At 46.1% G+C, this 16661-nt stretch overlaps 1 protein-coding gene across 7 annotated transcripts in view; it reads left to right on the plus strand.

Annotated features, from left to right (window-relative positions):
- HHAT (hedgehog acyltransferase) overlaps window positions 1-16661 on the plus strand; it is a 180569-nt gene that overhangs the window by 81120 nt on the left and 82788 nt on the right. For all 7 annotated transcript variants that reach the window (XM_036442637.2, XM_036442641.2, XM_036442640.2 and 4 more), the window contains exon 9: window positions 14219-14254. In XM_036442637.2, coding sequence (XP_036298530.1) covers window positions 14219-14254 — 36 coding nt within the window. The remainder of the gene's footprint in view (window positions 1-14218; window positions 14255-16661) is intronic.

Below are 16661 nucleotides of genomic sequence, written 5' to 3' on the forward strand. Positions count from 1 at the left end.
CCGGGATGCAGGGCTGAGAGGGAAGAACTTCTAAGACAGCCTCACAACCGTAACAGTAAGAGCGACACAGTGATACTAGGAACAGCAGCACACACTCAGATCTTCCCTCATGCCTGGTGATATGGTGCTTTGTTCATTCATGGATTCTATTACCTGGATTCTAACACATGGATTCTATGTGTTAGTGCAGCCGTTGTGTCCAGCTCACTGAGCTTTTGGAGGCCAGGACCTGCCATACCATACTGTGTTGCATTTGGCATTTTGGTTTAATATAACACATACCTGTTTTTAGTAAGAGCCTTGCTCTATCCCCAGTGGGGTGTGAGGAACAGCAGCATCAGCCTGCCCTGGGAACATGTGAAAAATGCAGGAGTCTGGGTCCCACCCCAGACCCACTGAGTCAGAATTTGCCTTTTAACAAGACCTGCTACACGTTAAAATCAGAGAGGCACTGGACTGGGCTAGATGACTCCTCCAGCTCTTCTTCCCTAACATGCCTTGACTGTGGACTCCCTGGACAATGGCCACATGGGACTGTAAGGTGCTTGAGTCATCAGTAATTCACATTCACATGGGTCATAGGGACTTCCTTGGGAGCTTTTACTGATGCCTGGCACTGCCACCATACGAATGGCCTGTCCTGGCTCAGGCTTCAGACTGCTAAAATCTCTTAAACAAGCAGCAGCTGAAGTCAGCATGCCCCAAACCTTTACGTATAGAAAACCATAAAGACTACCCCAAAAATTACTAGAGATAATAAACAAATACAATTAAGTTACAGGGTACAAAACCAATATAAAAAATCTATTGTGTGTGTGTGTGTGTATGTGTGTATGTGTGTCTGTGTGTGTTTAATATACTAAGAGCAAACTATCAGAAAGAGAAATCAGGAAAACAGTTCAATTTACAATTACAATAGAATACCAAGGAATCAACTTAACAAAGGAGGTGAAAGACCTGTACCCTGAAAACTATAAGAAATTGTTGAAAGAAACTGAAGAAGACACAAAGACATACAAAGATACTCTATGCTCGTGGATGGGAATAATTAACATTGTTAAAATGTCCATATTATCCAAAGCAGTCTATTTCTTCAATGCAATCCCTATAAAAACTCCAATGGCATTTTTCACAGAACTTGAGCAAGTAAGTCTAATATTGGTATAGAACCACAAAAGACCCTGAATAGTCAAAGCAATCCTGAGGAAAAAAAGAACAAAGCCAGAGGTCTCACATTCCCTGATTTCAGACTATATTACAGAGTTATAGTAATAAAACAGTATGGTATTGGCAGAAAACCAGACACACGGAACAATGAAACAGAATTGAAAGCCCAGAAAATAAACCTCCACATAAATGGACAATAATTTACAACAAAGGAGCCAGGAACAACGCAATGGATAAAGAAAAGGCTCTATAATAAATGGTGTTGGGAAATCTGGAGAGTTACATGCAAAATAATAAAATTAGACCACTCTCTTATACCATACACAAAATTAACTCAAAGTGGATTAAAGACTTGGTTGAAGATAAGATCTGAAACCTTAAAATACACAGAAGAAAACAGGCACTAAGCTTTTGGACATCAGTTTTAGCGATGTTTTTGTGGATTTGACTTCAATTGCAAGGGAAACAAAACCAAACAAATGGACTACATCAAACTAAAAAGCTTTCTCACAGTGAACAGGATCATCAATAACGATAAAAAAAAAAAGGCAACCAACCAAATGAGAGAAGACATTGGTAAATGATATTTTGATAATGGATTAATATCCAAAATATGTTAAAAAAAAAAAACCAAAAAAAAAAAACCAAACTCATGCAACTGAACAACAACAGCAACAACAAAACTTGTAAAAATAGGCCACAAAAAACAAGTGTTTGAGAGGATGTGGAGAAAAAGGAACCCTTGTATGCTGTTGATGGAATTGTATTGTAAATTGGGGCAGCCACTATGGAATACCGAAGGGATGTTTCTCAAAAAATTAAGAATAAAGCTACCATTATGATCCATCAATTCCTCTGTTGGGTATTTATTCAAATAAACATCAATTTAAAAAGACATATGCACCCTTATGCTCATTGCAGCATTATTTAGAATAGCAAAGATAAGGAAACGGCCTGAGTTGATCAACAGATGAATGGATAAAGAGAAGATGTGACACATATATACAGTGGAATACTAATGAGCCATAAAGAGATGAAATATTGCCTTTTGCAACTACATGGATGGAGCTTGAGAGTGTCATGCTAAGTGAAGTAAGTCAGATGGAAAAGGACAAAAACTGTAGGATTTCATTCATATGCGGAATATTAAAAAAAAGGTAACAAGCGAACAAGCAAATGAAAAGGAAACTCATAGATATAGACAACAGATTGATGGTTACTAAGGGGTTTTGGGGGCGGGCGAAATGGGTAAAGGGCGTCAGATGTATGGTGCTGGATGAAACTAGACCTTTGTTGGCGATCACGCATTTGAGTATACAGATGTCAAATTGTATGATTGTACACATGGACCTTATAAAATGTGATTAACCGATGCTACCTCAATTAAAAAAGGAAGAACCTTCCAGCACACTCAACCCCTCCCACTTTGCAAATTGGACACCACTCCTGGGACCTGACCGCCTTGCTGGCAGCGCCCACCAGAGAGCTGAACCGGGGGTCCTGCTCCCAGTGCTGCTCGTGCCTGTCTGACCACAGCCAGCACTGAGCCGCCTGAGGCTTTATTTTCTACAAAGCACTTGGCGTTCTGAATGACTAGTCTTACACATTTATTTTAATTATGGGGTACCAATAGTTAGATAGAAAACCACTTCTCCGTTTTTCTGAATAAAAGGTGTGTGTGCTTTCTTACTGAGTTTTGAGTTTCCTTCTTGTAGCCACGGTCACGGCCCTGGAGAACCACACTTCATGCACCTTGACTGGGGCGTGGGGGGAGGGGGAGTGAGTGGGAGGGGGGATGCGGCCGAGCCAATTGCCTGCATGGAGGTGTTTGCATACGGAGTTGAGTGTAGAAACAATTCACATCACGTCGCTGCACAGCTTTAATGAATACAGAAAAAAAACTAGCCAGGTAATGCATTATTAAAGGCACACAAGGCCGAGCTTCCTTGTATACAATTTGAGCGTGAACTTATTAGCATTTCAGGTTGATATCACTTTTAGATTTAATTAGATTTCAGGCTTCAATCCATTTAGCAAATGAATTTCTCACTGCCTAAACGGTGTAATATGCCCTCGACAGTAGCGTTTCATCACTCTCCTCTCATTGCCTCACGCGCCCAAGCAGATCTCGGCTTCCGTCCTGGATTCAAAACCAGAGGCTGTTTTCCAAAGCTACTGTGCCGTATAAATGTGGTCTCTTCTGTGCTCACAGACGCAGGGACTGCGGGGAGGGTTATTTCTTATCCACGTTGCCTGACATGAATACATTTGCCACCAGTAAGTTGAACGGATGCGTGATAATAACAACGCCAGCCTCTGTTTCGGTGGCCCTTTGGCACGGTGAGTCTTTGCGCTGTTGTTTTGCCATGAAGCCCACAAACCGTTGTCCCTACTGTGATGAGAGCACTGGGACTATTCAGATGGTGGGAAATCAAATGTAATGAGTCAAGCCATATTAGTGATTCTCATTGAGCTGGAGAGCTAGGCCTTGCAAGGGCAGTAATTTAGCGATGTTCCATGTTTGTTTAGAAGCTTCTCTGAGCTATGGGCGGAGCCTAACCCCGTGGTACTGTTTCCTGCCTGCATAACTTCATGGCTGGTCACATCCGTGAAGTGGGGCTCCCTGTGTCTGTGGGGTTAGGGAAAGTGGCGTGAAAATAGGTCTCTTTCTGATTATGTGTAGTAACCATGATCCAGATAAGTAATGCTGATAATACAAAGATGGAGAAGTGATATTATCGGATGGGTGTTTAATTTCTGAATGCACGAGGACCTCAGATGAAAGACAGCTCAATGAAGGAAGTTTCTTTTTTTACTCTGTTGTACCGTACATCTCCAAACGAATTGTATTTTCAAAGTTCATTTGGAAAGGGGGTTAAAGACATAACAACCAAAGTAGGATAGTTTGCTATATTTAATATAAACCCATTGCTATGATATAAATCTATTTCGATAGTATACAGGTAAACCCATTTGGCCACAGAGCAAAAGCTGGGTTCAGAATGCTGTGAATTCACAATTCCGGGGATGGAGATGGGGGAGGGGATTTGGTTAAGAAGCTCAGTCCAGAGACAAAATGGCATTGTGGCTGATTTACAGCCTCATCTCCAAGGACATGGCTACGTTTTTATTTTTTACTCTTGCAAGACTCAGCGTGGGCTAGGTTACATAAGAGGTCCGTGAATTAAAAAACACAATAAAAGCAGCCTTTTGATTTTCCACCCGCGCATTATCCATTTAAGGAATGACAACCCTGTTATTGATATTAACCCCAGTCCTGATTTCTTCCAAAGGGGAGGATGGAAAAGTGCTGGACTGCCATGGAATGCTAGTCCCAGGCCTCTTTAACCTGGGATATTCCCACAGCCTTTCTTTACGACGTTGAAGAGCGCGGTTGTCCCTTATTGAATGCAACGGTCCCCATTCTGGCTTTGGGTTATGTTTCCTCAGGATTAGATTCAGGTTATGCATTCTGAGCAGGAATGCTGCGTAAGAAATGTGTCCTTTACAGGGTCTCACCTCTGGAGGGCACGATTGTGTCCACCTGTTCTCATTGGTGATGTTAATTTTCATCAACTTGAACACTAGACCGAACACCCTTCAGTGTAGTCTCATTTATTCCTTGTATAGTTACTTTTTTTTTTTTCTTGCCTTACAACTAATCAATTTTCTGTGGGAGGCACTTTAAGACCATACAAATATCCTGTTCTTTTTCAAAATTTCCCCCTGGTACTGTATTTTCCGGCATATAAGACGACCCTTTAATTTTACAGTTAAAACATAGGTTTAGGCCTATATTTGCTGTATAAGACTACCCCCCACTTTCGAGGCAACACCAGTTCTTTTTTTAATTAAATTTTTAATGAATGACATTTTTCGAACATACCGTAATATACCGTACATTGATACGATAAATGGAAGGTCTCTTCACAAATGGCAATGCCATGAACTTGACTGAGAAACAAGAAATCCAAAAGAGAACATTAACAATGATGGCATCATCTGGAAAGAAAATTACATGAAGAACTTGCAGAAAACGCTTGTTTGTGACTGACTGGGATGATAAGAGGTTTTTCTAGGCAGAGGAGCATTGTGAGCTTAAAATCCTTCAAAATCCTCATCATGTTCTTCTTTTGACATAATAAGTTCATCAGTGACCTCTTGTGGTACATTTGTAAGTCAGTCATCATATGGATCAAATTCCGAATCAGATGGTGTGGCTTCAGCTTCGGCTTCCCCTTCATCTTGCCACAAGAAGTCATCCTCCATACCGTCCAAAGAATTTGATATGCCACACTTCTTGAAAGACCTGATTACTGTTTCTTCAGTAATATCATTCCAGGCTTTTATGACAAAGTTACACAAAACATCCCATTGTGGCCCACGCATGTTTCCTCCTTTTGTGAATATCCAGACGATTTTCGGGATCGAGTTGGAAAATTCGTTTAGCGGTATATCGAGACTTTTTTGGGGGATATACTTGGCGTATAAGACGACCCCCCCCCCCCCTGATTTTTGGTTGACTTTTTCATTTCAAAAGTCGTCTTATACGCTGGAAAATACGGTATATGGTAAACCTGCCCTGCCAACCACCCTTTGTTCCTGAGGTGCCTGTAAATAACTTCATGGCTGGCCACACCCCAGTTCCCTTTAATGCTCAAAAAAGCAATAAATTAGAATCTTTAAGATCCTCTTCAGCTTTAAAATTCTCTAGTTCTGAAAATTGAGGTAGGAATTCTATGCTCTTGAATTAGTATTCTCACATATGTGTCCTTCCCATCAACCTTACGAATTCTGTTCTTGTGAAATAGGCACTTTGCATAGGTTATCTTTTAAAATAATGTCTTATCCTTCCAAATCATCCCTAAAGATAGAAGTATTATCAGGATGTTGCCGAAATCGGTTTGGCTCAATGGATAGAACGTCAGCTTGGGGACTGAAGGGTCCCAGGTTCGATTCCGGTCAAGGGCATGTACCTTGGTTGCGGGGCATATCCCCAGTAGGGGGTGTGCAAGAGGCAGCTGATCGATGACTCTCTCTCATCGATGTTTCTAACTCTCTATCTCTCTCCCTTCCTCTCTGTAAAAAATCAATAAAATACATTAAAAAAAAAGAAGTATTATCAGGATGTTAATGAATACAGTTGCTAGCTATATCATAGAGACACGTAGACACAAAGTATTCATTCCCACACTTAGGGAAATGAATCTCTATAGCCGCCTGTTAAAGTATGTATTTCTGAATTCTTCCTAAGACAACATGAATGAATGCTTACCCATAATGAAGCCACTCCAATCAGCTCCTCATTTCTTCTTCCCTCATTTTGAAGGATTGTTATGGAGATGTTGAAAGTGCCATTCACATTATTAATAATTAGAGCTTTTAGCTAGAGACTAGGTGCCCTTCTAAGTACTCTGTCTTCAGCCCTGTGTCATCTGCTAGGCCAGGGTGGGACTGATTGAGTGTCCATTGAGTAGCTGGCTGGTCAAGGTCCACACACACCTTCATTTTTAGGGAAGAGCAGTGTTTCCTATACATCCCACCAGCTTGTGAAGTTGTCCACTACAGAGGATTTGCCACCAACAATTATCATTCATTTCTAACAGTACCCTTTCTGTAGTTTTTATCCCTCAAAAGTTAGAGGCTTCTGCAAACCCAAGAGTCATGGGTGTTCAACTCTGGTATCACTTTTTTTTTTTAATTTGTTTGTTTATTTATTTATTAATATATTTTTATTGATTTTTCACAGAGAGGAAGGGAGAGGGATAGAGAGCCAAAAACATCCATGAGAGAGAAACATCCACCAGCTGCCTCCTGCACACCCCCCCTACCAGGGATGTGCCTACAACCTATGTACATGCCCTTTACCGGTATCGAACCTGGGACCTTTCAGTCTGCAGAAGACGCCCTATCCACCGAGCCAAACCGGTTTCGGCTCAGGTATCACGTTCTGTCATCTGTAGAAGGCAAGCCTTTTGGTTCTCCTCCTGTTGGCCTCAGGGACACACAGGCAGGTGTCCTTACTCCCATGTCACTGAATCCTGCACAGGCTGCTAGCCTGAAGGGAAGCTTGATTTGCTGGTTATGTTATAGTTTTGAGAGTGTCTTCGGCTTTCTTCAACAAGCAGGGGAAATCTGCCTCCGAAGAATGTGAATGGGAGGGACAATAACCTTCCCAGGCCCTCTCAACCCAAAGCCCTATGATTATTTTAAGTAGCTCCCATTGGATAGTCTTTATTCCTATGATGGGATTGTTCAGGTTCTACTCCTGAGAAGTCCAGGTCTTGGGGCAGAGGGAGGGAGAAGACAGAAGGGAATGGGACTGCCAGGCCGGGCATCTGTGTGGCTCAGGAATAGCTTGAGAGTCAGCTCAGATGGCAAGGCAGCCGGACCATGGGCAGAGGGAGGGGCTGGGGAGCAAGGGTGAGAACAAAGTAGGCTACAGAACTGTGAGGATGTGGCAAGGGAGGTGAAGCCCAGAATTGGGCGATACTTCAAAATAACGAAGAGCAACCTGGAGGGGTTTTTAGCGATGGAAGAGGATCAACGCCATTTCCTGTAGAGACACAGAAGAGGTATTTGAGTTTTTTCCCGGACTTTGAATGCCTCGCCTTGGTTACAGAGGGCTCATCCCATGTCACTTCCAGGTCCCTGGCCTCAGTGGTCTAGAGAGAGCCACTCCCCAGGAAAGGTGTTGCATTGCTCACTCTTATGTCAAATCAGCCACGTGGGCGTATCCGTAGGAAGCACAGTCCTTGAAGATTTCTCCATGTCCTATTACTAACCACTGAGATACAAAAGGAAGCCAAGGATCTTATGAGCCCATTTTAGCAAAAACAGTAGCCCAGTTTCAGTCCGCGATGCATCCAAAACAGTTTTGAAATCTGGGCACCAGTACCATGGCCCCCTAGTCAATACGGGTTTGGCACCTGAGCTTTGCTCCCCAAAGCCTGATAAAGGGGTCTCCCAGGCTCATAGGCTACTCAGGACTTTGAGTTACCTTGGGCTGGAATGGACCAAATAGTTTTTATTTTATTTATTTATTTATTTATTTATTTATTAAATATATTTTATTATTTTTTTTTTACAGAGAGGAAGGGAGAGAGATAGTTAGGGACATTGATGAGTGAGTCATCAATCAGCTGCCTCTTGCATGCCCCCTACTGAGGATATGTCCACAACTAAGGTACATGCCTTCAACCAGAATCGAACCTGGGACCCTTCAGTCCGCAGGCTGATGCTCTATCCACTGAGCCAAACCGGTTTCGGCTGGAATGGACCAAATAGTGCTTTAGAGGAGGGAAGAAAAAGTGACTTGTTAAGTCAGGAGGAAACTCCTGGCCTTCAGCATTTTCTAAAGAAAGAATAGGTACCTCTGAGCATTTCAGCCATCTCAGGTACTCCTTCCGGAAAGAACGCCCACAGGTTAAAGTGAGTCAACGTGCCTCTACTGATTTCCTGGGACATCTCCACTTGGAGTTGAAACTCCCTTCATAGACTTGGTCCCTCGGAGCATTCTACAGGGGAGAGCCCCATGGACACGAAGACTGAGGCTCTCACATCACCAGAGAATGCCCTGCTCACCTACCAGTCGGTATTTTGGCTGAATCAATCACCCCAGAGGACTTCCCGGGCTTGACATCACTGCGTGTCCTCAGGAAAAGCTCCTTAATGAGGCTATTAGTCAAAGCGACTGTTCTCACCGAAGAAGTGAAACAGCCAACCCTGACCTGATGGGGGGGTCACGCTGAGAATCTGAATTGAGGTCCTCGGCTTTTCACCTGGGTGTCGCGTCTTCATTACTGTCCAGTGCAGGCTCAGTAGTGGGGAGGGTGGAGACTTTATCTGCTAAGAAAAATGTTCCACAAGGAGATTTTCACTTTCCTTTTGGAAAAATGCTTAAAGGATGAAATTACAAAACCAATATTTTCATGCCAGAAGACAAAAATAACACATTGGGAGGAGCACCAGGCAGAAAACAAAACAAGATAAAACCTCCCCAATGAAACAACCGAACGCAGCCAGTATGCGTTTACGCCTCTTCTTTATGCAGCCATCCCACAGACCTTGCCCAAAGACAGTGGTTTGCAAGCTGTGGTTTGCAAGCCACATGTGGCTCTTTGGCCCCTTGAGTGTGGCTCTTCCTCAAAATGCCACAGCCTGGGCGAGTCTGTCTTGAAGAAGTGGCGTTAGAAAGAAGTTTAAGTTTAAAAAATTAGGCTCTCAAAAGAAATTTCAGCCATTGAACTATAGATATTTGACTCTGTTGACTAAGAGTTTGCCGACCAAGTGAAGTCCTTGATTGGAAGAGGGAAGACATGGGAGGTCCGCCGTGACCTTCGCCCCTGCTGGCTCCTGCCTGGCTCAGGCCCCTCAGGCCTCTTTCAGCAGGACCACCGCCATCTCCCACACCCGGCCTTCCCACCTCACGCTGTCCCTCCTCCCTGCGTCACGAAAGCCAGGTGGGATCTTTCTAGAAGGCAAATCTGTGTCCAGCCATTCCTTTGCTTAGATGGGTTTAATGGCTCCCCAGTGCCCTTAGGATGAACTATCAACTTCCCAGGACATACAAGCATGCTCGGAGAGCCAGTACGGAGGCAACGCTGACCCCTGTGGGCTCCGAGCCGCACTTCCTGGGTTAGGGTGTCGCCTCAGCCACTTTTCCAGCTGAGAACCCTGAGGTGAGTTATTGATCTCTCTGAGCTTCAGCTGCCTCCACTGTGAAAGGGAGACCGAGTAATGAAGCAATCCCGCCAGGGCTGCTGGGAGGACTAAATGAGGTCTAACACACACTGAACATCCAATAAACATTGACTCTTACCGTGATTATTTCTGCCCTGCTGCCAGGTGGCCTCTGCCCCTCTGCCCTTGCCCTCAGTCATACCCAACTGTTTACAGATACCTGCCCACCCCTGTCCCCCCAGGGAGACGTATTTCCTCTTGTCTCTGCTCTGTAGGCTGCTTCCTTTGTCTGCAGTGTCATCACACACACACTCACTCCCTCCTGCACGCACACTCATCTGTCTACATCCTCAGTATTCATCCACTCATCCTTTGGCCACCTCTTCCGCAACCTTCAGCGCTCAGCTCAGATCAAGGCTCCTTTACTCCGAACAGCCTACCTGGATGTCACTCTTGCCACCTCACAGGTTCCCATGCTCCACGTCTTCCTCTTACCCACCATTGATCACACAATGCAGTAACGGCCTGTTCACTTGTAGGTCTTTCCTTGGCACCCCCCCCCACCCCGCTCTTCCCCCCCACTTCCCCCTCCAGTGAAAGAGGGATGACAACTTGATCATGTCTATATACTCACTGCTCACAAATGCTGAATGCATGGGCAGATGGATGAATGGAGGGATGGGTGCATGGATGGATTGATGAATAGATGTTATCAAGGGAATCTGATCTAGTGACAGGAAACTTCCCAAGGCAGCCCATCTATATTATAAAAACCCAGTGGCCCTAACGCCATTACGATCAAAGCCTGGCGCAGGTGGGCAGCGAGGCTGCACAGGTGGGTGGCCACGTGATTTCTTGCACCGGGCTTCGCACTAAATCTACCTGAAAATCCAGTTACTCCATCTTATTTTCTGATCCACTGCATGACCATATTAAACTTACCTGGTTTCCTGTGTCATCCCCTCCTCATCCTCCTTATCCCTCCTTATATACTCACTGCTCACAAATGCTGGATGCATGGGCAGATGGAAGGATGCTCTTAGAGATGCTTATGGTTGGTACCATCTAAACATTCTCCTTTTTGTCAGTCTCTCTTTGAAGTTAGGCTCTGAAACTGAGAGTGATCCTCTAAGTGTGGGGTGTAGTGAGCAACAAAGGTACATAATCAATCCTTTTGCATCTCTACTAGTGTGGACACATGCTGGCATTTTTTAAATGCTTCACAACACTATGAGTTGGGCAGCCCACTAATGGGATAAACAGTCTGGGGATGAAGCCTGTGAAGGTTGTAAATGGAAGTTGAGACAAGGGTTGAGATCTGAATGCGAAACTTCATGTAAATACTGTCCTGCATGTGTCATGCTCGGCAGCCATAGCAGCTGTGGGTTGAAAACTTAGCTCACTGGTTGTGTCATGTGCAGGTTCTGGCCCCAGTTCATTGCCTCTTGTAATTTTATTTTTATTTTTTTAAATTATTTTTAAAATATATTTTATTGGTTTTTATAGAGAGGAAGAGAGAGTTAGAAACATCGATGAGAGAGAATCATCAATCAGCTGCCTCTTACACACACCCCCTACTGGGGATGTGCCCGCAACCAAGGTACATGCTCTTGACCGGAATCGAACCCGGGACCTTTTCAGTCCGCAGGCCGATGTTCTATATACTGAGCCAAACCGGTTTCGGCAGTCTCTTGTAACTTTAGTTCCCAAACAGCCAAGGCCAGCCTGGGGAGAAGGACCAGGACTCTGAGAGGCAGTCACCCTGGACGAGCAGAACAAATCCTGGGACCTACAGTGGGTTCTGGTCTGAGTCCTGCCGCAGACATGCTGCGTGGGCCTGACCCTCCTCTGTCAGAGGGGCTGCTGAACTCCGGGATATGCGAGTGTGTGGCTCCGTGAGTAAACATATGCTCAGCACCATCTTGTCAGGCGCCAGGAGCCTGATTCTGATGCTCTGTGAGGCTCTGCCAACAATAGCAGTCATCATCTTAATAATGAACCACCAGGGCTGCGTCAGCCCAGGCACCGTCCACTGATTTGCTGGTGGTTATCAGACAAGAATGCTGCTGTGGGAGTTAGAATCCACTCTGAGAGATGCGTCCCGAAAGGGACTGAAACAGGAAGCCTGAGGCCAGATGGGACCTGTAAGGCCACGCATTCCAGCTTCCTGTCTGATGGTTCAGTCTCCTCTAAGCAGCCTTTAGCTCAGGCTCACACTCATTCTGGAGGGGCAGTGCGCTGCCTCGCTAGGGCCTTGTGACTTGCTAGCATGTTCTTTATAAGTTTATCAAGCTGAAACCCACTTCCCATGGCTGCTGTCCATTGGTGTTCAGACAACAAAACTTTCACATCACTCACACATGCAAAAGATTTCCTGTTTTTAATTTCTCTGAGCCAAGAATTATGTGCGCATGATTGCTTATGTGTCCAAATAAGGACATCTGGCTTATGTGTGGGCTGGGGTGGGAGAGAGTGTTTTCTTAAAAGGTGATGAGAAGAGTTGTGCTACAGTTTGATAGATATCTTATTTCAGAGGTGAAGCCCCTTTCTTTTTTCTTAATTAAAAAAATATATTTTATTGATTTTTTTACAGAGCAGAAGGAAGAGGGATAGAGTTAGTAACATCGATGAGAGAGAGTCATTGATCAGCTGCCTCCTGCACACCCCCTACTGGGGATGTGCCCGAAACCAAGGTACATGCCCTTGACCAGAATCGAACCCGGGACCTTTCAGTCCGCAGGCTGACGCTCTATCCACTGAGCCAAACAGGTTTTGGTAGGAACCCATCTTGAAGGGTTGGTTGTGAGAATTAAAAGAGATACTGTACAGAGTGCCTAGCACAGAGCCTGCTATACAATTCTAGAAGGAAGGAAGGAAGGAAGGAAGGGGCTTATTTTGTTCCTAGTCTAGCTCCATCTATCTGTACATGAAAACGAATGAGAACATATTTCTAGAAACTTCACTGGTTTGCTCGTGTCTAAAGACACGGCTTCACAGCAGAGGCCCACCCCCGAGCCCTTTGGAAGGAGCGAAATCAGCTTTCCCCTGGCACAGAGGAGACCCAAGGTCTCGAGGAAGAGAGAGAAGTGCTGGAGGTGGGTGGTGGTGATGGCGGCACCACAACGTGAATGTACTTAAATGCCCCCGAACTGAGTAAACACGGGAACGTGGTAACTTTTACGTGAGGCTTTGTGTCTCTGTTCTCACCTGCCACACGTCTGTGATCTTCAAATAGATGCTTGGGGACATAAAAGAACCTTGCCATTTATGCAAGGAACGCTGTCTTAATGTCAGCTGTCGCCTGCCATATGTCCGGTGGGCTGAGGTGGCCGGGCCGGCGGGTGCTCCTGGGACACGCGTAGGGGTGGAGCCGGAGGCGAGGGGGAGTCAGACCCCACCCCAGGGTGAGTTTCTGTGTCCAGTGCTCACTGTCCGTAGAGAAGGCATTACCTCGGGCTTTCCTCAGGCCGATCACTAGCACAGGAGGCCGGTCTGGTGGGGAGGGAGGCCACACAATCACTGCTCTTTCTAGAGACTCAGTAAGTTTAGTGGCGTCCAGGGAAGGCTGTGGCTGAAAGCCCCATTCCCACCCTCCTCGGCCCAGCCGGGTGGGGACCGGGCTGCTCTCCCCGGTGGAAAGCTGCAGGGCCTTTGGCTGCGAGGAGCCGGGAGGACCACAGCGGAGCCTTCCCCACTCCTGCGTGGCTTCCCTTTGGCCAGTGCAGTTTCATGTTTTATTTGCCGAAGCCGGTTTGGCTCAGTGGTAGAGCGTTGGTCTGCGGACTGAAAGGTCCCAGGTTCGATTCCAGTCAAGGGCATGTACATTGGCTGCGGGCACATCCCCGGTAGGGGGTGTGCAAGAGGCAGCTGGTCGATGTTTCTCTCTCATCGATGTTTCTAGCTCTCTCTCTCTCTCCCTTCCTCTCTGTAAAAAATCAATAAAATATATTTAAATAAATACCTTCTATTTATTTTTGAGTAAACATCTGAGACAAGTAGTGTTACAAAAGGACTCACCTGTTGGAGAAATGGAAGGTACCCGGGCCATCCACGCAGGCCCGGGGCCTTCATTTCTAGAGGGAGCGGAGACCGGCCGGCACGCTGGCCACCAGAGAGCAGCGGCTCTGCGTCAGCGTGGCCTGGGGGTGCGTCCAGGTTCCTCGCTGGGTCTGGGGCGGGGCCTGGGGATCTGCGTGTGCAGATGACGCTGCAGGCTGCCCCAGAGGCCATCCTTGGAGAAAAGCTATCACGGAGTAATCCTTTTATTCACCACGCTCTGAATGTAAATTACGTATTATTTTTTTGGCCAAGTTTCCCCTTTCTGTAAATATCTCCCATTGATATGCTTGTCTGTGTCTCCTTTGAACAGGTATTTTGACGTCGGCCTCCATGACTTCTTAATCAGGTAAGCCGGGCGTTTTTGTTTTTGATATCACTGAGGAGCACGTCTGTCGGGGAAGGCCGACAGGAACATGAAATCCTCGTTCCATATCTTGATAAATGTGGGCAGCTGTGCGCTTGTCAAGAAAATACCATGTTCTCTGTTCTCCCGTGCCTCCCAGAGTCACAGGAGATTATCCTTCCCAGACAATCAGAAGGAATTGCACGTCTAAAGAAAGGGGTTTATATCTGAAGTTACACAAGAGCTTGAATAAGCTTGAGGCCACCCACGGGGCGTCTGGAAAGACTGACAGGAGAGCGCCAGCTCATGTTCATGTATTAAACAGCCCCCTTCGCCCGTTTCCCCTGCAAGTTTAGGCTTTTTATTTTTTATTTTACTTTATTTTTTAAAATATATTTTATTGATTTTTTTATAGAGAGGAAGAGAGAGGGATAGAGAGTCAGAAACATCGATGAGAGAGAAACAACAATCAGCTGCCCCCTGCACACCCCCTACTTGGGATGTGCCCGCAACCAAGGTACATGCCCTTGACTGGAATCAAATCTGGGACCTTTCAGTCCGCAGGCCAATGCTCTATCCACTGAGCCAAACCGGTTTTGGCGAGTTATGTCTTTTTAAATGGAATCTGTTGGTTGCTTTACAGTCCTAAGGTAATTGAAAGATTACAGATGGCAGTTTACATCATAGCTTATTGGCGATTTTTGCCAGAGTTGGCTTATGGAACATATTGGTTCCAAGGAGCTATTGAATCAAACAGAGGTTAAATGGAAATATCCCAGAATATTAACAATGTTGGTAAGTATATGCCTGAGATTTTTTTTTTCCTGCTTCAACTTTTGGTATATTTTTCAGATTTTTTATTTTTTATTTTTATTGAGCATGCATTTGTCTAACAGAGGTGAAAATTATCATTAAAATGCCTGTCAAAAATATATGTGGGAAGCAATAGTGGTTGTAGAAGGAGTGTAAGCTGTAGATTAGAAGGAAACCAGGAATCATGCTGAGTGATGAGCTTTCTGCAAATGTGTGGCTCTAAATGTGAATGAATTCTGACTGAGAATTTGCGCGCTCCCTCTCTCTCTCTCTCTCTCTCTCTCTCTCTCTCTCTCTCTCTCTATATATATATATATATATATATATATATATATATATTTGTATTGATTTCAGAGAGGAAGGAAGAGGGAGAGTGAGAGAGAAAAACATCCATGATGAGAGAGACTTATGGATCGGCTGCCTCCTGCAAGTACCCCACTGGGGATTGAGCCCACAACCCAGGCACGTGCCCTTGACTGGAATCGAACCTGGGACCATTCAGTACGCAGGCCGATGCTCTATCCACTGAGCCAGACCAGCTAGGGCAAGAGTCTGCTCTTGAATAGTTTGCAAACCCCGTGTGACTTCTGGGAAGTGGGTGTGTGTCAGTTCTCCGCCCGCGTGACCGTCTCCCTGTGGATGAGATGCTCTCGCTGGGAGATGGACACATCGGCATTACCTTTATCCTCGAGGACAGCATGGCCTCTGTGCTGGATCACACACGGCGGTGCTCCGCGAAAGGCCCTTCTCCGGGCCTTGTCCTGGGCTGCGCCTCGAAATCCCCTCCATGCATCCCAGACCAAGGACCATGGGCTGTCCTGGCCTTCTCCAGGACGTCGCACATAGTGTGTGAACCTCTCCCCGGGACACATCAAGGGTGTAAATGCATCTTAGCAGGAGGGATGGAGGACTGGGCGTCACGGGAATTCCATGTGGAAAGTGATGAGGACGAGCTGTCAGGATACGGGCTGCAGGGAGCAGGCTGGGTTTTCGAGTTCATGTCCTTGGTGCTCCGTACGACAGCTTTGCTGCTGCTCTCATCGCTCCTTTGTCGTGGATGCAAGCTTGTACTTTTCTTACATTCTCTAGCACCTTTATCGGGGCACCTTCTCAAAAATGCATTTGGGCGGCCTGTCTCCTTCTGGGTATGAGTGCCCTGCAGGCTTCTCCTTTCCCTTTGAGCTTGAAAACCTCATGACACCCAGGACGGCATTTTCTTTAGCACAAGTGTCTTGAATGGTGGAACCCCTTGACCCCCGCCCTTTGGCCCCACCATGTTTCATTGGCATCTGTACCTGAGCGTGACTGGGAGCCAGATGAGACGGAGGCGGATGGCACCCAAGGGTGTGGCTCTCCTGTGGGGTTGGAGGAGAGGGAGAGCTCGGGCGACCCCAAAGGAAGCAGGCGTGGTTGGAACAGCTGCGCCCTCGGAGCCGCCGCTGGCTGACCTCTGGGGTGGTCCCTGCGATGCTGAACTGTGTGTGTGACGCCCTCCGAGCTGGATCGACAGCCTGACGCTCTCCCCAGCTCAGAGCGTGGCTGTCCCGCTCGCTTCCCATGCCCCTCGCCAGGCAGGCGGGCCGTGGCGGCTGTCTCA

Source organism: Pipistrellus kuhlii, unplaced genomic scaffold, assembly GCF_014108245.1.
Source record: "Pipistrellus kuhlii isolate mPipKuh1 unplaced genomic scaffold, mPipKuh1.p scaffold_m20_p_18, whole genome shotgun sequence".
Lineage (NCBI taxonomy): Eukaryota > Metazoa > Chordata > Mammalia > Chiroptera > Vespertilionidae > Pipistrellus > Pipistrellus kuhlii.